The sequence below is a fragment of the Lontra canadensis genome, unplaced genomic scaffold, assembly GCF_010015895.1.
Source record: "Lontra canadensis isolate GAN:19392208 unplaced genomic scaffold, GSC_riverotter_1.0 scaffold73, whole genome shotgun sequence".
NCBI lineage: Eukaryota > Metazoa > Chordata > Mammalia > Carnivora > Mustelidae > Lontra > Lontra canadensis.
The window spans coordinates 3,550,031-3,577,371 of NW_022631067.1; the positions used below are offsets into that span (position 1 = coordinate 3,550,031).

Below are 27,341 nucleotides of genomic sequence, written 5' to 3' on the forward strand. Positions count from 1 at the left end.
TTCACCCCATTCTCCCACCTGTCCCCCTTGCCTACCCCTTTCCCTGCTGAGAGCACCAGCTCTCCGCTCACCAACGCAATCCTCCTCATAGCCAGAACCCATCCAGCCACCTCACACTCATCTGTCCAGAGAGCTGGCGTCCTCCATGTGAGTTTTTCCTCAAGGAACCCCTACTTCCTGGGAAATATGGTGTCAAGCCATGGGGACCTCATTTTTACAACCATCAAGGAGCACACATGACACCCTCAACTAGTTGGGCTCTCTGCAAGTGAGTCTCGGACGTATCAGCAGAGAAAGGGACAGAGGATGGAGACCGATTGATGTGAATGCACGGTCACCCACTTATTGCAAAGCCTCTGAGCAAAGAGAAAACCCCTCTCAGGTCTGGAAGCGTACATGAACAGCGACGTTCCTATTTCTAAAGAACAACATATTTCCTCTATTTGGCACTCTTCAGAACACACAAGGTCACCGAACCAAAATTCAACCAAAGAGACTGGACCGTATCCCAGCTTCCCAACATATTGTCTATCCGCACCTCTCCAGAACCCTCCATCTCCACAGACAAATCACCATCAGCCAGGAAGCCTTCCATCCGGCCACACCCACCGGGGCTTGGGGGATTTTGGCCAAGCAGCATTCCTGCTGTGTCAGGCCCTGCATGGACAACATGGTGTCCTCTCGTTATCCTCAGACGACCCTGGACTCCAACCAAAGCTCCTGGTGGAATCAGAGGAGCAAGCTTGGATACTCAAGGACTCAGGATGAAAATGAGTCAAACGTTGGTTTGGCGTCTGAAGACATGTGGGGGGAGCTCTTCCAAAGTTTCTATAAGTCACTGAAGCCGAAAGTAACTAATCATAAAGTCTTTAAATGTTTATGTTTAGCTCAACTAAAATATTGTAAGAACTCGATACAGCATAAGCGTATTTAAGAAGCTGAATGCTCAGTACAACCCCCCAAATCTCCATATGTATGCTCCAAGCTCTGTTTATCTACCGCATACATTTGCATGCCAAATTGTGCCGCCCAGAAGTGTGGATTTCAGAACAAGCAGACGCAAATGAATGAATGAACGAACAAATGAAGGCATGAACAAATCAGTGAGTGCGTAGATAAATAAAGTGTGCCATCCACACCACAGGGCCCGGCCTCTTCCCCTCCACCTGCCAACCTTTCACTCTCCATCTGTTTTTTTCTCAGGGCGTGTCGAACGGTGGAAAGGAATACCGTCAGGGGTCCTGTTCCTCCGTCGGCCCCAGGATTCAGAAGGCGTGATGAAGCGAGTGAAATCAACGGCAGGTTTCAGCATCCGAGACATGTGGGGAACCGTCCCAAAGGTCCCCACCCCCTCCGCTGTTCAAGAACGTCGGCAAGCAGCCGAGTCCGCGCCGAAACTCTGGTGAAAGAACCACGTTAGGAACAAGCAGTCCCAGTAAATTTAACGTCGCCCGTTCAATCTCAAGTGTTGCATTGTGAAGCAGGTCCACCTTTAGGAGCTGCAAAAATCACTTTATCATTTTCTTTAAATCAAGGTATTTATTATTCATTCGACTTCAGCTAGAATCGCCGGCATTTAGCTCATTTCGGAATCACAAGGATGATTCCTGTACAAAAGTGAGGTGCTGTTTAGAGCCCGTGTCTTGTTTAAAAATTATAGAAAGTGAGTAATGAAAGTGTCTGCAAGTCCTCAAGGCACTATCCCATCCTCGAATCCTTCTCTGCCTTCAACCCAGAGAAATCCTGCCCCAGAATCACACCTGGGAAGCTGTGGGGGGCAGGGCCCTGTGTGTGGAGCCCGTGTCGAAGGGACTGCCCCAAGCATGGGTGACACGTGGGGAATGAAAGCCCAAACACCTTCCTCACCCCGAGTTCTGCGGAAGGAGAGGTCCAGCGTGGGAATGTGTGAGGAGCCAGAGAGGGTCAGGGATAAGCATCCTCCAGCTTTCAAAAAGGCAAGACATCCCTCACTTCCTGGCTCCTGTCCCCATCTCCCAGGCACCGTCACACCCCTCCTAGAAGGCAGCCCACTACCACCCTGGTCCTGCCGGCAGGAGAGAGCACTCTCGTCTTGAGACACTTTTATTTATTTTTTTTAAAGATTTTATTTATTTATTTGACAGACAGAGATCACAAGTAGGCAGAGAGGCAGGTAGAGAGAGAGGGGGAAGCAGGCTCCCCACTGAGCAGAGAGCCCGATGCGGGGCTCGATCCCAGAACCCTGGGATCATGACCTGAGCCGAAGGCAGAGACTTTAACCCACTGAGCCACCCCGGCGCCCCTTGAGACGCTTTTAATTTCAGTTCCAGCTGGTGTTTGGGAACTTAGAGGATTCTCAGGAATATGACTTGTGAGCAGACGCATCTTGGGACCTTCCATTGTTCTTCCTGGGGCAGTGATGTAGTCTCCTGACACGACACTCTTTAAGGCAAGGTGAGGCAAGAGAAGGACCTGTGGTTTCCCGACACCACAAATCACACATTGTAATAAGGTTGTTACGTCAAGATAAGTAATAATACCACAGGGGCTGGGGACAATTTTACTTATGTTGACAGAATAAAAGAAATACTTTCTAGTGGGCGAACATAACACTGTCCATACTGTGGCCTTTGCAGATGAAAGATAAATTTAATGTGTCTCCCTACTAAGTTTTTCAAAAGGTCTGTAATTTTATTAAGTAGAGGAACAGGAGATACTTAAGAGCAAGCCTTTCCTTTTGGAATGTTCCATTAGAAACAGCCAACCCGTATCACGAACCAGAGAAGGCTTTCTACAATGATGAGGCAAAATAATTCATGGGGGTAGGAGGTATGGAGGAACTTTATCCAGATTCCTTTCTATGTCCCACAGGTGGGGGGATGTTTGAGGTGATGTTCTGGAACACAGCGGGTGGACCAGGAAAGGAACCTACGTAGAGCTACAGGAAGACGCATAGATGGAAGCATGGGAGGGGACCGTCCCCAAGCGTTCGCACATCACAGCTGCTCTCACGGGGTAGCGGGCTCAGGAAGCAGGCGGATCCGGAAACCGTAGGGTACTGCAGTTTCCTGATCAGGGAAGCTAACTCCCTGGGGGAAAGGGACACTGGGAACCATCTCAAGGCCTCCTGAGAAGAGTAAGCAGGAGGATTTGGTCTGACTGTGATTAATGAAGCATCTGATGGAAGACTTCTCCTTGGGGAGAAGAAGGGCTGTGTCTCTGGGAAGGGAGCTCCCACCCAGCTTTGGATGGGCAGGGAAGAATGTAATCAAGGCAGTGTCCTCCGTGGGCTTCACAGTTGCCAATTTCCTACATGCGAGGTTACAAGAATCTACACATGGACCTCCATGTGGTTCAAACATGGGATCTCTACGCTGACACTGGTCATGGGGTGTCAGTGACAATGTAGAGGGGAGTTGAGGCCAAGGACTCCCAGACCACCGGGGTCTCCTGCATGTCTAGTGACCACATCTTGAGAACGGTCAAATGGGAAGACTGCCACACCCTAAGACAGGTGGGTTCATCTGTATCCTTTCAAAAATAGTGGACAAAAAAGACCCAAACCACATAGCACAGGAGTTCTAGGGTGTACCTGCTTTCTCACATCAGATAGGCCTTGGCTCTTTCAAGCCAATCAACCCTTTTTTTTTTTTTTCTTTAAGATTTTATTTATTTACTCCACAGAGAGAGAGGAGAGAGCACAAGCAGGGGGAGCAGCAGAGGGAGAAGCTGAGCAAGGATCCTGTTGCGGGGCTTGATCCTTGGATCATGACCTGAACCGAAGGCAGTTGCTCAACCAATTGAGCCCTCCAAGGCGCCCCTCAAGCCAATGAACTCTTAAATTAGTGCTCCCTTCTTGTTAAGTGGAGATCCTTGCCCTGGTCCTGGGGTTTCCTTCCAGGGAGAGAAGCTCCGAGGGCTGTAACTCTCCCACCCCGGCAGGAGGTCCTTCCCCATTGGCGTGTGTAGGAGGCGGCCCTGGTGGGAGGCCGGGCGCTCTCCTGCCAGGGGCGCCACCCCCCGAATGCTGACAGGGCCCATGGGCTAGCCAGCCTGCATGACTGCAGAGGTCAGAAGCACCTTCCCCACTTGGGAGCACCTCTCGGCTCTGCTGTCTCCCTCCCAGAACCCACAGAACCCGTGTCCTGGCTCCTCATGCCATAATCCACTGAATTATTTCTCCACTTTTAAGAGTCAGACACGAGAACATGCATGGACGGATAATGCCATGAACGCATGGCGTGCACAGGGATGTGCGAGGACTGGAAGCGGCAGCGAGCCCGTGAGCCGGTGCTGGACAGACATGCCGGAGGAGCCACGAAGGCCTGGGCCACAGTCAGAGTGCCCCAGGTCACGACTGGGCTGGGAGGAGGAGCGAGCTGGCATCACGGAACTCCGAATTAACCCTGTGTACCCTTCACTTCAGAGGCCGAAGTCATAGTTCAGAGAAAGAAATGTCCCAGAAAGTGGTTCACAAGCCACAGCTCTGATTCATGTGGGATTCTCAAAAGGAGATTCATCAGGAGGGGGAATAAAGAAGCAGGACATCCGCGTGCCACAATCTCCCAGAGCTACCATTGCTCCCACGGTACCTTATGTCGTTCTTGGCTGGTTAACAGGATTTCTTCTGAAGCTAGTTTATATGCACGCACTTTTTAGTGTGAACACTAAAGTTTTAAACAAATAAAGGCGTCAAGTTATTATATGTATCATATACGTTATTATATGGTATATATACTATATATCACATATACATTATTATAGACGTACGTGTATATAATTAATAACTTCTATTACTCTAATGTGCATAAGTATATTGTATATTATATATTATTGTATATGTCTATAATACACATAACACGTATATATTACATGTTATATATTATCCATTATTATGTTATATATTATGATACTCTGTATCATGATATTCTATATATTATATAAAACGTGTATATATATTATAGTATAGTATAGTATAGTATGTATAGGGCTATTATATATGATACAGTAATATATGTTACATATAATACATTATATATAGTAGTGCACATGATACAACACATTGTATGGGTTGGTTCTGTTGCTATTTTCATTAATATTCCTTTTTGCCTACTTGGATCAAATCATTATCAACTGAGCCTAATAAGTAAAGTTCTGGTGTGTTTTGATTTCTGGAGTGTCCTGACCACAAAGCATGTCCCCTGAATGAGAGCTGTCCCAGCCTTGCTGGTCCCCAGCCTGTGGCGGCCAGTGCGTGCAGCCTGGACGGGCATTAAGCCCACAGCAGGCGACAGGCTGGGGACATCCGCGCGGCAATCTTACTGGCTCGATTCTGGCCAAGCAAATATTGCAAATGCGTTGGCCCATCATAATTAACCACTCGTCACCATCTCCCACATTATACCTCAGGATTTTAACTTAGAAGTGACCCTATTTAGAATCTAGGTAGAGAAAGTAACATCTTTCAAAATGTATAACATTATTGATATTGTACCTATTTCACCGTAATTCAGGAAATTAGTCCAGCTTTCCAAGAAGAAACATTTCATCTGATTCAATTTCACTTGTTTTCTTTTAATAACTTGTTAGAGTACATCTTATTTACAGTTATTCTCTCTTGCAAAATTTACCAAAAACAAACAAAAAAACAAATCTAGTGTGAAAAATACTCCCCATCAACATTCAGAGTGCTCGCTAACTTGAACCCTGGGGATGCACATTTTTTACATGACAGTTTCGACACAATTACTCATTTCAAAAACATGGAGGATTCATAAACAACCAAAGCCTAAGTTTATCCAAATTTCGAGACCTCTCAGACTTAAGAAATGGGTCTGTAAATCTACAAATCCTTCAGCTTTCCATGAATTTCAATGAGTTAGAAATACTACAAACATAACCTTTCTTTGAAGTATTTTGAGACTTAAATTTAGGTTTGGGTGACCCCGGGGAGAAAAGAGAGAAAAACATGGGAATTATGACTCATCTAAGAATAGTGTGTATTCTAAGTTAAACTTCTAATACATTAAAACATTACTAATTTCCCGCTAATCTCTGTCCTCATTCATTTGCTTGGTAAAGAATTTTTTTAAAAAGACAGCACTAACACCATCAATTTACATATTGACACAGTGGCAATATTCCCACTGAGAGGGAAATACTATGCTTTCCAAGGATTGTATTTGTATATTTTTCTCTGTGTGTGTAGTGAAACATCGAGGCTATGTATTATGTATGTATGTAATTTAGGGTTCTGCAAAATTTAAATGCCAAATGGAGGGGTGTCTGGGTGACTCAGTCAGTTGAGCATCTGACTCTTGATTTCAACTCAGGTCATTATCTCGGGCTCATGAGATCAGGCACACCCAGCTCTGGGCCCTGTGTTCAGCATGGAGTCTGCTTAAAATTCTCTCTCTCCCCCTGGCCCTTCCCCCTACTCCTGCTCTCTCTCTCTCTCTGTGTGTCTTTCTCTGTGTCTCTAAAATCAGTCAATCAATCTTTAAAAAGAAATGTGTCAAATGGAAATTTTCTAGAAGTTTCTATGTGCAGCTGGATTTATAACATTAATTTTTTTCAATGTCAATTTCAGCAGCACAGCCAATAATTTTACACAAGATTAATTTGCAAGACTTAGCTTATTAATATCATTCTGCGCGTTATCTTCATATTTAAAGGAAAATGACAGATTCACAGACAATAAACAGTTCTAAATCCAAGAATCCTCACCAGACCAAACGCTAAGGCAAGCTGCTAAAATAGCGATAATACCACACCCAGATCCCAAACCCTAGGCCGCACTGTGACTCATGCACCTGCTGTGCAATTCCTATGTGCACATTCCAGTGAGGCCTTCACTATCCCTTGGTCCTTGATGTCTTTTGAGATGTCCACATTTCTTTAAGAACTGTCCGTTAATACATGTTCCTTGTAATGTTTTCCAAGAAACTTCCAACGGCCGCGAGTGTTAAGAATTGAGTGAGGAACTCTATGTGGACACCAAAGAAATTCTCAAAAGGTTTCATTCAAAGACTAGCCTACGTGTGAAGACTTCTGGATGCGCTTCTGTTTTCAGCGACCCACTCAAGGTCATCATCAGTGACAAGAATACCCACACAGTTTTCCATTGACGAGATGCCATGGAGGTCTGTAATTTTTAGATGTTCGAATAATCCTGAAAAGCTACTGCTTTGAGGTGATGAAGGCTATGAGTGTAAATGATGAGCACGGAGGCCTTTCATCCAATAATCCACAAGTAAGGGAAGGAGAGAGGAAGACATCCTAACCAGACACACAGCACCCAGCTGGTCCTAAGACAGGCATGGACTCCTCAACGAACATTACATACTTTGGCTGTTCTTAAACAGTCTTCTTCCCAGATTTATATATATTTTTTACATTCCTTGGCGCTCAGAAGCCACACATACCTGCAGTCCAGAGAGAATGCACGTGGTAGGGTTTGATTAATTCATCAGCGTGTGGGCATGGGGGAAGGGGGTTAAATCCCTACGAAAAAGTCAATCAAACCCGTTCAGTAAAATCACTCGTTAAAATGAGATGTTTTCATGACAGCGTAATTGCAGGAGGGGAGCCCTTTAAGTTGGCTCCCACAGGAGTAACGCAGACGACCAGTGTCCCCCAGTCCTACCTGCTGTGCTCATCTTGACTGTGGAGGCAACTGTTCATGGTATTCACCAAGAAGCTAAACAGACGACCGAACAGGGACTTGGCCAAGAGATCCCGGTAAAATTCAGCCATCTCCACAGTATGTCGCCGTATGATGGTGTCCCCTGCAGCCACAGAAAGGAGAGAAGGGAGGTCACAGCTCCCGTCACGTAGAAGCAGACAAGACCGCGCACAGCCATTCTATCCCTTACCCACCCCCCTACACCAGAAGATGTCACAGGGATGCGACAAGGCTGAGAAATGAGGTCTCTGCCAGTTGTTCCTTAAAATGTTTCCCAAAGTGACGGCCACATAGGCTGGAGTCCTACTTGCTCCCGACACCGAGCCCAGCTTTGGATCTCGAGGCAAGCTGCGTAATTTCTTCTCCGTTAGGGAATCAGCTGTGGGCGGGGGTGCCCTCTTATCCAGCTTTCCCGTAGCCGCTCACTGGTTTGAATATGAATTGTCCCCAAGGCCCTCAGAAACCTGCCCACCTAGAAAATTAGTTGTATTTTAAATATTTTCAGAGACCTGGTCTAGCTAACCCAAACGGGAGTGTGGAGTTTGGAACAGGTTGAGACCTTCAGGTAGAAATGTTTATGTCCTTCTCTAAGAGATGGTGACTAAAATTTTGAGTGATAAGGTTTTTACAAAAGACGAGAGAAGAAACCAGGGGAGGGGGGAAACAAGTGTGGACGATTTGGAGCTGAGCCTGTGATCGTTCTGTCGCTAGAGACAGAGAGGAGGGAGGAGTCTAGCACTCATACTGTGTCACGTGGCCAGCTGGGGAACCTGGGCCACGCGGCCAAGCAGGGGGTTAAGTAGTTGACAATGACCGTGTGAAGTAACGGTTGCGTGAGCGTCGGCCAGTGCAGGAGAGCTCCTTCTGAGATAGGCAGATTAAAAAAAAAAAATCAGCAGATAAGGAAGACTCAGAGACCTACAAGTTCAAGGCCATGGAGATCAACAGACAAGGTAACCATGAACACATGAGCCATGTGCCATTTATGACATTATAGAATTAAGGTCTCCAGAATCCCCATGACTGAGGGTGTCGGGTCGCCAGCATGGCGGGTGAGTAAGGACACGAAGGACAGTGTAAGCAGAAAAATGGGCATATAGGAAATTCTAGATATTAATGGTGAGTTCAAGTTTTTCTTTAAAAAGTCATGAGACACGATGATTTCGGAGAAGTTCAAGAAAAGAAATAATTAGATGCGAGGGCTGGTGGGAAAATGGTTCAGAATAAGGCATAAGAGTGAGGTTGGCCTGAACGTGAAGGGCATACAGGGCCACCCTAAAGGTGAGGTTTATTCGGAAAGAGGTGGGAGCATCGTTGAAAGGCTGTGGTCCACAGATGAAAGTCACATTTGCAGACTGTGATTCAGAAAGACTATTTCCGAAGCCGTGGAGAAGGGAGACAGCATGAGATGAGGCCAGATAAAAGATTCAAGAGGAGGTCGTTCCGTGATGGAGGGAAGGAAGGATGCCTTAAGACAGTGGCAGCAAAACGAAGAGAAGGCAGTGAGACTCAAAGAGAGCCGGGAGGAGAGCTGACGTGTGTCTGGTCTACGCGCGGAGGAGGAGGAGGCAGCGGCATCAAAATGACTTTTGCACAACTGCCTGGATGATGGGGAGACTCTTAACGTTCTGGAACATGGAGGGGAACCTTCTGGAGCTGGGGGCAGGAATGACCAGCCACGTCCCTACACGTCTGCAGGTAGGGAAGAGAAGCAGCAGGTTGGACAGTGGTGATTTCAAGAAAACAGATCAGAGAGAGGCTGAGGTCTCGAAGTTTCACTAAGAGGGAGGTTGGTAGGGCAGTGGTTTAGGTCAGTATCTCATCAAGAGACGGTTTCCGCCGAGGCGTGCGTGGGAAAAGCACTCTCCATGCCCACAGCAGGGAGACAGATGTGCGTGGCGTGTGGAGAGTCATGGCGGGAGGTGGACAGCACGAGATTCTAGTTCCAAACACGCCCCTGCTAGTGGCCTGATGGGCAAAGTTAGTCTCTTGGAGGCTTCATCTTCTCATCTGTTAAAAAGAAAATGTGATGCCCACTTCCTAGTGATCTGTGAGAATGTTAAAATTCCAGCATTTCTCACATTTGGCACAGTGTCTGTCCTCTCAAGAATGACCAAGACATGGCAGCTCCTCTTCCGAATCACACCCTAGAGGAGAGAGGACGTGCCTCGCTGATGGGGGTACAGGCACACACATATGGTTCCAATTACTTAACCGAGTACATCCTCTTGGACTGAAGACCTGATTGGCCTCAAATGACAGATGAGCAAGAGAAGGCGACGAGTTCATCAACACGTTCTCTCAAGACCTCCGAGGGTTCCAACACAGAGTCCCAGCAAGTGACCCGATGGGCTCATGATGCTTCTCTCGCTTGGCATTCAGCTCACAGAAACAGTTCCACGGGGTGAGGAAAGGGAGGTTGCGTTTGGTCTCTGTATCTTGGAGAAGACCACAAACTGCCCGAAGGTCAACAGCAGAGCAGAGTAACACTTACCTTTCAAATACTGGATGTCGGTGGTTAGAGCAGACAGCAATTCATCGGTTGAAACTTGCAACAATCCAGCCACTAAAGGTAAAGCAGCATGGAAAGCATAGGTCAGTATGTATTTTTGGATGGCGAGGGCATTACACATTATGGTTGTTACTTGCAAGTTTATGGCACAGACCCATCAGGGACTGCGTAGATTACAGGACTCTGAACGAGTGCTCTAATTACCAAAGTGAACTGGAGATACCGCTTCTGGGAGGGACAGCGCTAACGAGCTCGTGGGCTCCTGCCTGAAATCTGCACGTCGCTTCCCTCCTTGCCCTCGCAGACAGCCGTGGATGTTCCTCCCAGCCCCCCGCTGAACTGCTTGGATAGGAGGTGAAGATGGCATGCTCGTTGACAATCTGTGGCTTGACGGTAATTTGAAAAAATCTGGGAGTGACTAACAAGGCAACTTCAAGGGGGAGAGAGAGGCTCTTGGCAAGACCTTTGAAAGGAAGTAATTATATTGTTTAAACTGTTGGGCTAATAGCACAGCCCCCCAATACACGAGGGGCAGGGTGGGCCAAGGGCATCCGGCACAACATAAATAAACCCAAGTACGCGCCTAAGAACCGACTCGGTCAGTGTGGGAAGCACGAGAACATCACGTACGCACTGCGATTCATCTCCCAAACCATTTGTAAGAGAGAAGAACAAAGTGGATACAGCTCTTTCATTATTATTATTATTATTATTAATATATTTTTTTACCCTTCTGAATTCTACTCTGCAGAAAGGGCTCCTTCCCCAGGGCTTTTCTGTACTCTGTCTCCATCTACCGGCAGGTCTGCAAAGCTGCACACCCGCGAGGTTAATGGGAGCTCTGTTCCACTGACCTTGTTCCAGAAGCTGGAGGTCAGAGACAAACGCAGAGTTGGCCTCGGTCAGAGCCGTGAATCGAATGTCTCCAATGTGTAATATTGCAGCGAGAATCACAAACAGATTCTCAACCTCCTACGCGTTTTACAAAGACAGAAAACAAGCAGAATTGCTTAGACAAAAGATGAAAAGACAAATCCTTTAAAAACCTAATAGCTTTAAAAAAATTGATGCAGGTCCTGTTGGTGGGGCTGTGACTTTTCAGATCTAGAGTGTCTGGTCAGAGGACGGCCCATCTCCAGCTGGAAAACAAAATCACATGAGTGCACATTTCCTCTAATCAAGGTCTCTGCTCCTTAAAAGAGGGAGAGGAAGTGACTCTCTGACATAAACGGACAGTTTCTAGATAAATCTCGTCCTGAGACTGAATCACTGTGCCCTGATGGGTCGCATGCATCTTCCTGGGGCTGGTGCGGGGCCCCACGCTGAGGCTGCGACCCGAGAGGCCTCGGGAGCTGATGTCCATCTCCCTGTGCTGTCCCATCTGAGCTAAACTGATGGTGTGATTATAGGACTTCTCACTTCTGCCGGAACATTTAGGAAGGCACGATACAAACATCTATGCCTAGATTAAAAAATGCTAATTGTTTTTTAAGGTATTTTAAGGAAAAGAGAAAGAAATGGGTGTTGGCAAGAGCTATCTTTGAGCAGAAGGGAGAAGGAAATAAGACACTGTCTGCTGCAGGAGGAGATCTGAGAATCTGGAACTCTGCATAAAGAAAGAAATCAGACCTTAAATTTGGATTATGGACAGTCATTTTGTGGCGACAATGAAAAATCAAGAAAAAGCTGGAACTAAGAAACACTTCTCTAGAACAATCTTTTAGTATCATGACATTGAGAGTGACACCGGTTAAGTTCCATGCTGGGCAAGTGACATAATCTTTTAAATTCTCATTTCCCTAACCTTTAATTTTTGAAATAAAAAGCTGCTGCCTGTGACAACTTACTAAGAGCAACTCGTACTTGCTTTATAAATATATAAGTGGGGTGATGTAGCTCTGACTCCCCTCTAGAACTTCTAGTTTTCACCACAAAGTATAACTCTATTATCTTCAAAATGAGAATGCTGACAAGGACAGTCTCTAAGTAATGTTTAGGTCTAATACTCTAGGACTGTGGCATTGCTTACAAACGGTTTTGGTACCCCGCCAATCTCAGGTTATGGTTTCAAATTTTAGTCAGTTATGCTGCTTTGAATAACCATTTCCTCCTCACGCTCCCTGACAACTGCTCTCCCCACTTTGTAATAAATACAGTCACTCCTCAGTAGATGTGTCCAGGTCTCCGTGATGCAGGCATTCTAGGGACAGGGTCACGAAGAAGTCTCTGTTAGGACATCAAGGATCTGAGAGCTTAGCCGTGGAGACAGAGGAAGACCACCAGCCACACTACATACGAATCACAGTGTGCTGAATACTGTGGCCTGTGAGACGAGGGCTGCCGCCCTGTGTCCGTGGAGAACGAGTAACGGTCGCCGTCGTCCCACTGGACACAGGTGGAAGCTCCTTGATGAGCAAGTCTTCTTCGAGGGCCTCCTCAGCCCAGAAATACCTTCCTTCTAGTCTTCCTGGACATGAGCCATCCCTCCTAAGTGCACTGAAATGTCCCCCTAGCCATCAACCTCAAGCATCACAGCGAAAGGACTACCTTCATGTCTTTTGTTAAAATGCACGTATTTCTTTTACCAGAAGGGTTGTTCGGTTCTCTTATTAGCTACCTTAGGGCGGAAAGCATATTTTGGTGGCCCTGCCTTTGAGAATCAATCATGGATTTTTAAAGTCCTGTTTCCAGGCAACGGGTACTTTGGTAGAATGATTCCTTACCCGTCTCTATATCCCAGTTTCCTAGAAGGAAGCAGAAATTTTAGGCACAGAAGAAGGGGGAAAAAATAACAAAAAAGTACAACAGCTGCAAAGGCAAGGGCAGAAAAGTGCAAATGGGCGGGAGTCACTAAAAGAAATGTAGAGATCGGATCATTAGAGAGAGTGAGAGAAAGAAAAAATAAGATACCATGTGATTGTACGGCCCTAGAACTCCCATCTCCAAATGGGGTGAGGGCAAGTACCCAGAGCTGTTTCATTTAGTGTGAGTCCCGATCTCCCCAGCCTTTCCACACCTTGCTGCCCCGTGAGTGGTATCTATGTGGGCTAGGGAAAAATAAAAAAATAAAAACAAAGACCCAAATCCACCAACTGACTATAAGAAAAAGAAGATCTGTAAATCTATGGCTACATCTGGGTTGCTAAGCTACTGGCATTCCAAAGGTACCGGGAAAAGCCACTGTGTGAAGGGAAGAGAAATCTGAGGGGTGGTGAGGGGTCCCCGTGCTCAGCTCATTTCAGATCTCTGGCCCACTAAATCTATGCTGATTCATTAACCACTGACCTCACGAGGCTACCTAAATTTAAATTAATTAAAACTAAGAAAAATTAAAAATCCACGCCCGTATTCACACTTGCCACATTTTAAGTGCCTGGTCTAGCATGGACCTACCCAGATCCAGAATATTCCCATGATTACAGAAACTTCTACTGCAGAGGAGTGGTTTAAACATTTTAAATCGTATTTTTCTACCTCACGATGCCTGTGGTATTTGGTAATTCTTTAAGAGTAAAAAGCATATGTTATGTTGCACAGAAAGATACTGTAATAAGTCATCAGTTTCCTTTTCAAAGCGATTCTTGGCCGCCGACCGTTCCCTTAGATTCGCCAGTTTTCTCTGGAGTCGGTCACTGCACGGTTTTTCACCTCTTTGCTCACACGGTTCATTTGGGGAAAAGGTCTCCTGGATCGCCCCCTTGAACAGAGATGCCCCTCCTCTGGTCACTGTTTGTCCTCATGGGACCCACGCCCCCGGGCACCGTGTTGTCAACTTCTCCCAAGGGAAGGAAAACTCTAGGAGGCAGACACTGTGAGGCTTATTCTCGGCCAAATCACGAGTATTCCCAACCATACCCAAAATATGATAGGGACTCGGTCAATGCCGTTGAATGAATAACTTCTGTACGTTAGTAGAAGGTTGGTTTTCTCAGTGGAATATTTACAGTGTGACTCACCAAGTGACTGAAGCCAATGACATTCAGGGCTTGTTTCAAAAGAGCGAATTTCTCCCTGTTCAGAGAAAGCTCTGCTGTTGAGACATCTTCTGGTCGGGTCTGGTTCAAATACCTGTGAGGACAGAAAGCAGACAGCCTTATGGCTTGGCTTGTGGTCAAGCTCTGGCAGTTGAAAATCACTTCCTCCATCTTTGGTCTCCGGAATAATAGCAATCACCTGGACACTGCGTACCCTGTGTTTACAAGGCTTTGATACATAATAGCATATGATGTTTCAGGAAGGAAAAAAAAAGTTCTTGTTGTACCAGAACCTAATGACCCTGTTTCACTGGGTTCTCACCTGAGCTGTACCCTTTCTACCTAAAGGAGAAGGTCACAGAAGTTTTATGTAGTTCATGTAGGAATCTGCTGTGTCCTGTCCTATGCTTTATAATTAATACTTTTATTAAAGATTTGTAGTTTAGAGTAATTTATTATTTCTTCTTGTCCATATCCCTTTATTATGTGATGGTTGATTAATCTGTTGATTTATTCCTCTCGTGCAACAATCACATGGGAATCACTTCCCAAACATAGAGTATTAGCAGCTGAGGTTATAAAGACAAAGGCTCATCACACGAATGTAGAGCAGGGAAGTCGGAGCAGAGATGGACGAGAGGAGTTTGTTGATACTCAGGGAGAGGACCAAACCCAGAGTGGGTGATGAGAAAAAACCTGTGAGACAGGACAAGCCTTCCCTTCCAAGAGTAGACACTTGAATAAGAATTTTCCAAGCAAATCCAGGACGTAAGGGTGCCCCAGAAGACTCAGCAACATACACAAGGACACACGACCTTGACCACGCATGATGTACACAGGGACACCGGTATTTCAGCAAAACTGGAGCCTACAGTGAGAGAAGCCAAGCTTGATGAGGCTGGAGATGCAGTCAGAGTTTCATTTCTCTTGCAAAAGAGCTTCCATTATGTCTTAGAAATGACGGGTAATCCCAAGGGTCTTGAAAAAAAAGAAAGGGCAGGATCAAACTGGTGTGTGAAAAAGAGTATTCTGAGAGGCCAATGAAAGATTACCTGGAACGGGCAGGGCTACTAAGGGCTGAGGGAGCCAGTGAGGCCAGCAGTGGTTAAGAAAAGAAGAGGGATAGGGGTGTCATGGAGGCAGACCTGGCAGGATGAGGGGACAGACTGGATGGAGACAAAGGAGAAGGAAGAGGATCGATGATGCTTTTCAAAATGACATCTTGGGAAACAGACTGCAGAGTGGGCTCATTCAGCCACAGCCTTTCCAGAAGGAGGGGTGTGTGGTTGAGAGAGAAATCTTCTCTTTGTATTAGCCATGTTGACTTTGAACTACTCGAGGAGCTCCAGTAGAATTCCAAAAAATAATTGGCTGGAAGGACCTGAAATTCAGAAAACCCTAGAAAACAAGATCTGGAAGTCATCAACGTGCAGATGACTAAACCCATGTGACCGGGTGAGCTCACCCCAAAACAGACGCTCAGGTTCTAAGGCTGAAGAAAGAACTGAATGTTCAGGAAGGGAGGAGGAACATCACAATAAGCCAGAGTCATCAAAACAAAAGGCTAACAGTTTTTTAGGACTTTTGGATGGGGACAGAAGAGAGACAACAGAAATAAGGAAATGCGTGGTGTTGTGGGGAGGACACGGATGGGGTTGGTGTGGAGCAGGTAGATGTCTCCTCCCTCAGCCCCAGCTCCCAAGCCTACAAGTGACGCAGCCAGCCCCTGGGGTGGGGACCAGGAGGGTCTTTGGAACAGTCACGTGCTGAGTGTGAAGCACACGGAGCCAGGATAAAAGGCTGACAGGAAGGGAGCTGTGGGGTTTCTGAGGAGCAGAAAGTCACGAGGAGGGAAGAGGGGTACAGTGGAGGGTGTACCTTGCACTGCAGGAGGGACACGGCCTCTTGGACCTGCCGGGGAAGGTGACAAATACGGTCTGGAGGCGGCCAGCATCTCAAAGCAGGCGCTCTGAGGCTAACGTGCTTCTAGGGGTTAGAAGTTGGATTATGAGTTGGGGGATGGGCAGTAGAACCAAAGGAAAAGGTCAAGGGCAGCAATATCAATGAGAACCTGGGTCATGGCAGTCATTCTGCCTAAAATTTACCAAATTTTAGTGATTCAAAAGTCTTAAAGATAGGAAATCACAACCTCTCTCAATTCTCCTGCTTCCCACAGGAGTCTTCCCGACTCCCTGACGCCATCTTTTCTTTCCCACTTACTTGCGGCCCATTGCCTCGGTCAGTATCCCAGCAAGAGACATCACCAAACCCCTTGCAAAGGACAAGGGGCTCCTGTGAACATCGCAGAGTCACACGGGCAAAATACCAGTTTCTTTTACAATAATAAAAAGTCCTCAATTAAGAAACCCTTAACTGATTGGCCATTTCAAACAGTTCAGCATCCCTGTCCCCCATGTCTTGTGTCCTTATGGTAGAGAATTTCCAGCAGCTAAGACCCATGGCATGCAGCCACAAGAACCGCCATTGTGGCTTCCGTTACATTCCGGATGGAGGAAACCATGTGACATTAACCCTAGTGGTTGCAGGCGGGATTGTTAAGTATGCAATGGTCCAGGAGAAACCCACGCACAATCGAGACTTTCAGAGGGTAGTTTGCCTGATGGAGGAACGATGTCTGAAAATTGGCTGCATTTTCCTCTGTGGCCAGAAAACTTGTTGGCCTGAAAATGCCCCCCCCACCAAATAGAACTCAATATTGGTCTTCCATGTAAATTTAAACTTTCTCCCACTATTCAATAATGTTTAAAATGATCACTAGAAGTATGGTTCTTCGCTATCTGCAAAATTTCATCCTAAAATGGAAAGGTTAGTATCAGAAAAAAAAAAAAAAATTGAAAGTTTGTTTCTTGGAGATTGAAAGTACTCGCTTTCCTTTTGACATTATTTATTAATGAAACCACACACAAGGACAGGGAAATACTTGAAAAATATGCCCAGAAAATATTACAACCAGGAATCTGGAAACTTGGAGTTAGATCTGATTTGACCCTTATTGATGACATTTTAAGTCTTTATTTTCTTATCTGTAAAATGGAGTTTAAGTAGATTAAAAATTGACTAAAAACATTCTCCACTTCTAGTTCACAATGGTTTTATGAGAATCAAATAAGATATAGTGTGGGGTATGGTTTCTATACTCCCACTGCAGGGAACATGGAGAGTAGGTTTCCCAGAAATACTGTATCTCATACATATGGGCAGCTTTAGTCAGTGTGCTCTATCATTAATGAAGATCTTAATCAAATAAGTAACTAATTCAAATCAAGGAACATTTTGAGAAATTGTAACAAATGTTATTGGCAGTACAGACAATTTTACACTATAAAATATGTTTTCCTGTTCTTCTACAGATAAAATAGATGAAAGGAATAGATTGTGGTTCTCACTTCTTGGTGATTTTTTCGTGATAAATTAAGCAGAATGCAAGATTAATGACCGCATGTGCAATATTATCATGGTATTTCCAGATGTTTCTAACACTTGGAAAGAGCTCCCGATGATGGTAGGTTATGGGTGACCAACACCCCCGGGGAAGCCGTACTCCACTGAACTCCTCCCATCATCTCAACACAGTGGCTGAGAACCACCAGAGATGAATTTGTGCAAGTGTTTCATCTGACTGTTTCCTATTTGTCACCTAACATATAATGGTCCCACAATTCCCAGTACTAAAATCTCAGAACTCAATGTGTATCACAGAGCCTCTTTTATGACTCAAAAGAACACAGTGACTACTCAGATAATCTTTTTTTTTTTTTTTAAATCCTCTCTTTCTAACTTGTACATAACTTGGAACAGTAATGTTTGGCAACACACACATATCACTGAGTCCTGTGTCAGAAGCTTCTGACATTATCATTTGTTAAACCAGGAATCCTTGCTATTTTGTTTTGATGAGCTTGGCAAATCAAGGGAATATCCCAGATGAAATTTCTACCAGGGAGCAGAAGAGGAACATGTGGGTTACCTAATGTTAAGAACTGTAGATGGATTACCCCTGTTCCACTGATTCTACTCAAAGGGAAAGGAAGTGGGTACTAACCATTCTCGACTGTATCTTTTAGAAGCACTGCTTCCATTCATCTTCACGTTGACCTTGAAGAAAGGACCTATCAGTGCACCCATGTAGGGTCTAAGGGAGCTGAAGTTTCTGGAATGCTTCCCAGCTGTAAGTGGTGACCAACATGCACCTGGTCCAGAGCCCCCAGGGCTCCCCGAGCTCAGTTACAAGTTTCCTGCAAGGAAGACCAGCCCTAAGCGTGCACTGTGGGCCAGACACGGAGTAGCTCCCAGCTCAGGAGAGCACCTGGGAAGTGCTGCTGGTCTCATGCTGCCTCTGTGTAGGGGTCTCTGCCCCCGTGGCGAGGCCTCCAGGGAACGGCCAGGCTGAAGCATCTTTGATGTTATAATGGAATTCAGGGGCGGTGAAAATCAAAGGGAAAGCCATTGCACTGGGTGGTGAGGTAAGGTAAGGACTTGTGACGGTTTAGGTCCGAGAGACCCAAACGTACATCTTAACCCCAAATTCACACCACACTACTAAGACAGGCTTAGCATGAGTGAGTAAAATCCCAAGGATTCAATTGCTACAAACAGTAATCTGACCAAAGGCAATATGTAAATTTAGGCTACATTAATGATAAATCTACAGATACTGCCATTGTCATCAGCCCATCATTATAAATATTAGTTTTTAATTAAAATTTGCTACATAAAGGGTTTTTACATAAATCCAAATTTGCGATGAGAACCTAGAATGAAGCATGTTTCACTGCAACGTCAGAAAGTATCTTCTAATAAACAAACTTCCTAGACAGCCTTGCACTGCTTCTGAGGTCATAAGATCCCTGCTGTTAGGAGGTCAGTCGAGGCTCTGTACCCATCTCACTGGGTTTGCTGAACAAGAAATTCCAGGATCGGAGTTAGGTTGTGTTAGACGACCTTTATTGCTGCATGGCAATATTCATGCTTTAAGCTACGTCACTGTAGTAAGACATTGTGTCACTTCGCACCAAGAAATGCCCAAGTGTGTGATTCAACTCTTTCTGCTTCTACTCCAGGAACGCCGTGCAGACACACACGTGCCTGGGCCTAAGCCGTATTTAACTTGACTTCATGAAACGTCATTAGTACATATTAAATCTCCGTAGTCATAGCAACACATTCACTCTCAATCGGACCGCGGATAACGCTGTTTACACTCCTATCAAGAAGCAAATAATCTGCACTGAAGTAAATTAAATGAGCCAAAGTCAGAGATTTGTTTCAATATGAATCTTGACTGAGTGTAACTACATGCTGGTTCCTCTGGTCAACGGTGGAGGGAAAATGCGGCATGAGATATCCAATGAGGAAGACGAGTATATCCTTGTGTTTATCATGAGCTTAAATGTGGATTATTTATAAATCCATTGTCTGTGAAACAGGTAAGGACAAGCTGATTTAGGAGGTCAATTCTATCCGAAGGTAAAAAATAAAGTTCTATGGCGGGAAAGTTATGTCCATCCTGATTTCTGGAAACAGTAGAAATATTCCAGGAGCAGATCCAAGTCCCCACATTATTCTGAAGACTCACTGGAGATTGTGCTGTTCTTCCTCCAAGAAGGTGAGTCTTGACTAAAAGCTCTTAGGTTTCATTAACACAAAAGGACAAAAACACTGGAAATTAGGGAGTCCACAATTTTGTAGAAGTTTTGATAACACTGCTATCAACTATATAAAGCTATATTTTTAAAGAGTGAAGATTCTCGATGGTAAGTGTTGGCTGAATTGGTCACCAAAAGGAGATTTGCTAAATATTATTTCTCAGTCAACCTTGTCTCAACCAGTTCATAATGTCCCTGTTCATTTCTTCTCTCCAAATATTAAGCATGGTCAATCCCTCTTGAGGCAAATTCTAGGAAAAGTAACAGATTTCTAGGTTCCTAAATTGATGAATCACTCCAAAGTCCTAATTGATGTGAAATGCGTCACTTAATAATGTTTCCACTAAACTGGTATTTAAAAACAGGGGCAAATCCATAGGCTTGGGATAGAAAACCAACCAACCCCAGGCTTCGTCTTCACAGAGCTCAACATCCAGACCCCAGCACCATTGCATGTTCCGTAACTCTAATGACTGACGTGTGGTTTTACTGTCCCTTGGGTAACTTTGAATCACGAAGCTGTGCTATTTTCTCTCTCTCTCCACGGGTGATTTCAGAAAGTTTCCGGAAACCAAAGTGGAAAGACAGAGAGATAGATGGCTGACGGGAGGTACATTTTTTCTTCTTCTCCTTCTTCTTCTTTTTGTTCCAGGTTCTCCAATTTTCCAAGAATCAATGACTATTATGTATCACCAGGAAAAAAAATGTCTACACAACTATGAATTTCAGTGTGTTGTGTGTCTCAGCAACTTGTTTCATTTTATTGCTGAGCAGCGTTCCCCAGTCAGAAGGTACCAGTTTGTCCCTCCATGTGGGCACTGGAGGAACATCTAGGTTGTTTCTACTTTGGGACTAGTATGAATAAAGCTGCCACGAGCATTTGCACACAGGTCTGTGGGTCAATGGAAGTCTTTGTTTTTCTAGGACAAATGCCGAGGAGTGCAAGAGCTCGGTCCTATGGCAGCTTTGCCTTTATATTTCTACAGAAAATGGTCGATGGCATCCCCCTGACATGAGGGCTGGGAATTCGAGGTAGTGGTGAAATGATCTGACTATCAAATACAAACAATGACTGTTTGCAAAAAAGGCTCCACCGTGGAATTTCAAGGGCATGTGTCCCCTCCGGGTGCCAGCGGTGCCTGTCTCCCAGTGGTCCCAGGAACATTAAAATAACAGACAGACAACTAGCAAATGAATACATTCTGGAGATGTGAGGGACAGCACAGTGAATATGTTCAACATATCTTCAAAACGTCACAGTTGCTAAGAGACTAGATGCTCATTGTTCTCACCATAAAAAAGAAATAATAATTTTGCGACAGGAGAGCGGTATGACAACAAACCAACACGTCATACACCTTCAACTTAGCCCAATGTTATATGTCCATTACATCGCGACATACAATTAATTAAAGAACAAACAAAAATCAGCTTCCCTGCCTGTGCTCGCTGGGCACACCACTCACCAGACCCAAACCAACCCTGTGCCCAGGACACACTGGGAACCAAGGCTCAAACACAAAGAAAAGACATTACTAATTAAAGCCTCGTGCGTAGCCCATTCACCAAGTCAGACGCTCACAGACTATAAACATGACGCATCTCGCAGGGTTCTGCCTGCCCCTTATAAATACAGAAGAACAATGTCTTCTCTATTGTGGGGAAAGCTGCCTTCTACTTGGGGATGTTTAATATGTAAACAGAAACCAGATAAGGCAAAAGCAAACAGTTGGCATCAACACAGCGAGCACTGTTGACTAGTTTACTGAGGAAGGTGGTTAACTGGCCCCCTTCTTGCCCAGCCACCCCCACCTTGCCCCTAAAAAGGAAATTCTTTTCTTTATTGTTTTTAAACTCTCTGGAAAGTATTAACGCATTTTAAATCCCCCCTCAACGGGATATGAATAAGGTTTTTATTATCCACAGGTTTGGATACATAAATTTCCACCAATGAAAATATTAATATATTAGCTGCAAACTATTTTGTTTGGAAAGAGGAAAACCCTGCCAGTGGTCTTCAGGAAAAAACCAGAATCCATTTAATAAATTATGCATTCAGAAAGACTTTGGGTCTTGTGACATTCCCAGAATAGTTTGTCCATATTTTTTTCATCAGTCAGAATATTTCTTCAAAACATCTGGTGAAACAAATTCTAAACTCTTACCATCCTTCAAATAGTGAGTGCTTATGGTCAGCTAACTGGTTTCCAAGAGCTGGGAGAGGAGGTCCAAGAACGCAGTGGGTGCGTCTTAGCACAAAGACCTAGGGCCAGTATCTGGGGGGCCTGAACCCCAGTCTGCAACCAGGCCCCGAGCCCTGTGTCCAGCATGGGGACCCCCCCTTCTCCCAGAGGAAGGGGTCCCTTCCCTTTCTTTTCACAGAGGTATGCCCAGAGAACAATCTATATTTCAATGAGTGCAATGGGGAGGGAGATAAGTTTTTGCTCAGAATGTGTGGCTTGGTCTGGCCGTCCATGCGCCTGTCTAAGAAGCCACGGTCAGAGGGGCTGTATTTGCAGGAGTGAAGGAAGAGCTCACAGTAGTTCATCCCAAGTCACCCCGAGCCCGGCCCCAGCTCTGTGCACGGGGAGAGATGGTACATAGAGATAAATACATAAATATGCCCGGGGCAAGGTTGAACAGGTACTGAAATCCTCCCTGGGGAAGATCGTTATGAAAAAGCGTTGTATAAGGTCATGTCACTCCCCTGAGGTTTAAATCCTGGGTAGGCACCTGCACTGGAAACCCTTGTAGTAGGTAAACACAACAGAAATTGCGACGTAGACCCAGAACCATCTACCACTGTGGACATCTGGGGAGCGGGCTTCGTCCTGCTCTTCTCTGGGACTGCCCGTGGGCTCAGGAGCTCACCTCAAGTGTATCAGCAGGGCTTACTCGGTCGTCCTAAAAGGGACTTCCTACTTTCGTGTCAAATGACGGATTTCTATGACGCGCACGACTTCACTCTCTCAGTCTGACGGAGGAGAACATTCCCAGCAGCCGCACTTGCTTCTCCTCCGACACTGCGTGGAGAGGCCCCGAGCCGGCTCCGTTCTTCACGAGATATGAACCCAAGAGGGGACCTTCCTGCAGGTTCCCCGCAGCCTCAGTGGACTCAGCATCTCAGCGGAGACCCAGGGCCTGTTCAGTCTCCCCAGAGCACTGCAGGAGCCGGGTCTCTGGAAACCCGTTCCTGCCCACCTGCAAACTAGTCCCTGCAACATTCTCTTTTCAGAATGTGGATCTGGTGAACTCACTTCCCAGGTCCTAAACGCTTTGATCCTAACTGCCCGGTGTGGCTCATCACAGCCCCGCACAACCAGGAGCCATGTGTTCTGTCCCTCTCGCCTCTCCGTGTCCTCTGAGCTCGTGCTGCACAGAACTTCCCTTGGTCCCCCAGACAGACCTCACTCTCGTCCACCTCCGGGCCCTCACTCACCTTGCTTTCTCCACTGGGAGCATAACCCACACATACCCAAGCCCCGCGGAACATTCTGGATAAGTTCCATTGTTCCCTACAGCCCACTTTCTCTGGGATGTCCTTTGCACAAACTCCCCCAAGCAGTGCATTTCCTCCACAACAGTGTTTTATCGACTCGATGCAAATCGCCTGGCCACGATCCCCAGGAAAAAGCAAGGCCAGCCTTGACAGGTAGGTGTCATTCTGGAGTGAAGAAAATGAGCATGCGTGTGCACAAGCCTCTATCAGATTAATCTTCCCCAGACGTACCGCCCTCATGTCCGTGTTCGACTCATAAACATTTCGCCTACATCATAAATTCTCTTCCCTGTTTTCTGAGACTCTTCCCAACACGGGCAAGTCTCTTCCCCATCAGACCATTCTTAGTTTGCTGTATTTTGCACACACTGTCCTCCCTTCTCCCCACTGCACTTGGCCACCATGTGATTCAGTATGGACCTACCCTGCTCTTTGCCACTTTCTCACCAGGATTCTCTTCCTGACCAGCCAGACCCAGGGACCAGGCCAGAAGCAAGTCCCCTGTTCAGCTTGTGGAGTGGAGATCCGAGGACTTCTCAGCCACCATAACCATGGGAGCCAATTCTGTATGGGCTCACGTACATTTATATCTGTGTCCGTATATCTCTAACCCTCCTATTGGTTTTCTCTCGAGAATCCTAAACAATACACTCTCCTTCCTCCACTTCATCCTTTCACACATTAAAATATTTACTGTTCTTATTCAATATATAGACATTCAATGTAACCCATGTGATTGTTCTTGGAAAGAGTGCATGTCTTCCAGTCTCTCATGGATTCCCACAGAATCTAAACCATTACTGAGCATGCGGTAGGTTTTATAAACACCCCAAAAGCTTCCACATGCATCTCAAAGTTTCTGTATGCACCCGGTCAGTTCCATGGAGAGCTGGGAGGTTCTCAACAGACCTGGAAGGTGTCAAGTGTGGCTGGTTGGTTTGGAAGTAGTGAGCACAAGTTCTACTCGTTCAAAGACTGGCGGAAGTAAATCAGAGATCAATGTCATAAAAATCAGTCATTCTTTGGCAAAGTAAACCATAACCCATAAATACTACAGTGAGGAATTCAGCGAGGAAATGTTAGTATGAGGGACAAACATGCGGTGACTTATCAGAGGTATAAACCTGCCCTACGTCTTTGCAGAAGTCGTAGGAAAGAAGCAGGACAATATGGAAGGGAGATAGGAGTGAGGAAATAATAAAACAGCTTTAAAAAATAAATATGAATAGTTCACTTAATTAGTTTCATGGCCTTTCCTGAGAAGATAATTAGTCAGATGGTAAACTGAACCTTCAGCAAAAACTCGGTGTGTCCACACCCTCTGCAAAGACACACACCCCGGGGAACAAAAGTTCAAGGCCCAGCATCCTGACAGCACCCAAAATTATGCAAAAATGTGTCCATCATGTGAATAAGAAACATCAGCACCTCCATTTCAACAAATGGTGATTTTTATAGAGAAGTTGAGATGAGTAAAATAAAAATGTATTATATGATTTTTAAACGATTTTAAAAATAAATTAAGGAAAAACTCCCTGCAACCCCAAGTAATGTAGATTGTCCCTCATCAAGTAATCTAGCCCAAGACCAGCTATCCGACGAGATGATGTCAGAAATGGAGCCTAAGAACTGGTTATTTCAGGGTATGTTCATAAATTAGAGTAAATACCTTATTTCTCCTTTTGCTAAATATCAGTTCTCATTTAAAACCTGAATAAAATGATTATGTTAGCACATACAAGAATACTTCTTTGCCCATAACTGATCCGAATAAAATCAAGAAGAAAGAGATGGAACGTGTGGGCTCTACGCCAGGACCTTCTCTCTACTGCACCTCTTTTCGCTCCCATTTCTTAATAATTTCTAATAAGTAGGGCCACGGACTTGCTGCTGTCATTCTGAATACACTACCCATGTTCAATAAAATTATCTGTCCTACAGGGCTGCCTGCGAGGTTCAGTCAGTCAAGCAGCCAACTCTTGATTTTTTTTTTAAATGGGAATTTTATTTTAATTTTATTTATTTATTTTTTAAGATTTTATTTATTTATTTATTTGACAGAGAGATCACAGGTAGGCAGAGCAGCAGGCAGAGAGAGAGAGGGAGAAGCAGGCTCCCTGCGGAGCAGAGAGCCCCATGTGGGGCTTGATCCCAGGACCCTGGGATCATGACCTGAGCAGAGGGCAGAGGCTTAATTCACTGAGCCACCCAGGTGCCCCCCAACTCTTGATTTTGACTGGGGGGTCATGATCTCGGATGGGGTCAAGCCCTCCCGTCGGGCTGCACCCTCAGCGGGGAGTCTGCTTGCGATGCTCTCTCCCCCTCTGCCCCTCCCCCAACTTGTGCTTGCTCACATGCTCTCCCTCTCTCTACAATAAATATATAAATCCTTAAGAAAACTCAAAACACAGGGCTCCTGAGTTAACCTCTAACTTCTGATTTCAGCTCAGGTCATGATCTCAGGGTCATGAGATCAAGCCCCGCATCAGGCTCTGTGCCGGGAGCAGACCTGCTGGTTATTCTCTCTGACCCTCCCTCTCTGACCCTCCCTGCCTGCTCCCCCCCCCCCCCCGCCTGTGTGCATGCACTCTCTCTCTCTCAAAAAAAAATCATATATTATACAAAAATATCATCCATAGGTGATAGTACAATGCAGAATTTTTAAAAACAGAGCAGCAGTAATTTGAAAGAGAAATGATGGAAGTCATTACCACTCAGAGCGAGCTCTGCTTCTTCTTGGTTTGGTTCTGAACTTTGAACAACTCCAGGATCCACACCTCCACGCTTAAGTCAAGCTACTTATAGTAACAAGGAAACACTTCTCATGAAATAATGTATGCTGTGCAAATAATAGGTTAATCCTACAAGCAGTCCCTGATCATACCGTATTGTGTTTTTAGGTCAAAACGCTTCCACATAAAAGAACATTTGCAGAAAAGACCCAGGCATGTCGCCTAAAAGTCATGACAGCTTGACATTTTAAAAAACTAACCAAAAGTCAAAAAAATCTGAAAACGGATTAAAATCTGAATGATGTGCTTTTGCTCCAAATTCGGTTCTAACCGTGAGAAGTTCATATGAGAAATGCAAGTAAGTTACCCAAGGGTATTAGGAAGTAATTGCTTATCTAGGAAAGTACTAAACCGATAAAAGACTAGTTTTTCCCAAGGTGGGTTCTGAAACCTTCAGGACCTGCAGGCATCACTCTTCTGGGCTTAATACGCTTGTCAATCCTGAGAGTTAGCGTTCTGACCCAGAGACAGTGAAGGCGTATTCCAACCTGGCAGGATCACCCTTTCACCAACATTGCTACCATTATCACAACATTATTCTGTACAGAAATATCTTCCTCACTTTCCTAAGCCAAATACACTTACTAGAAATGTTCATGAAATAAAATTATAAGGGTAAATACGGTGAAGCTCAGAGGATTCTTCACGGTCAAAAAAATAAATAATTTAATGAACTTAAGTGGATTTTTTGCGGGGGGAGGGTGTGTGGGTTCCCTGGACTTTACGGAAACCCCTCTGGTAGCTTCTTTCACCCAAGCTGCAGCTTCTAGGGACTCTGGTATTTCCATTTACGGCATGAAACACTTCAAAGAGTTAACCCTGAATCTAAACTTGGGTGAAAATAAAAGCTCCTTAAATTAGAAAGAATAAAACCATTAGGTATTTCCTTCTGATTTGTTAGGGAATCCCAAGCTCAGAACTAAATAATACAAACAAATGATCAAGTTAAAAACTACAGTTGTGGGACACCTGGGTGGCTGTGTTGGTTATGCCGCAGCCTTTGTCTCAAGTCATGATCCCAGAGTCCTGGCATGGAGCCCCGCATCGGGCTCCTTGCTCGGACCGGAGCCTGCTTCTCTCTCTGCCTCTGCCTGCCTCTCTGCCTGCTTGTGCGTGCTCGCTCTCTCTCCTTCTCTCTGATAAATAAATAACTAAAATCTTTAAAAACAAAACAAAACACAGTCCTCATTATAAAAAAAAGTAATGCTTGCACCCTATTTCCTCTTCCTTTCTGG

The 27,341-nt window shown here is 45.3% G+C and overlaps 1 protein-coding gene across 1 annotated transcript in view; it reads right to left on the reverse strand.

The window, feature by feature from the left end:
• Positions 1–27,341, reverse strand: part of MYO16 (myosin XVI) — a 587,020-nt gene that overhangs the window by 202,029 nt on the left and 357,650 nt on the right. Inside the window, exons 17-20 of the mRNA XM_032881053.1 lie at positions 14,132–14,243; positions 11,030–11,147; positions 10,158–10,229; positions 7,625–7,766 (exon numbers count right to left, since the gene is read on the reverse strand). Coding sequence (XP_032736944.1) covers positions 7,625–7,766; positions 10,158–10,229; positions 11,030–11,147; positions 14,132–14,243 — 444 coding nt within the window. The remainder of the gene's footprint in view (positions 1–7,624; positions 7,767–10,157; positions 10,230–11,029; positions 11,148–14,131; positions 14,244–27,341) is intronic.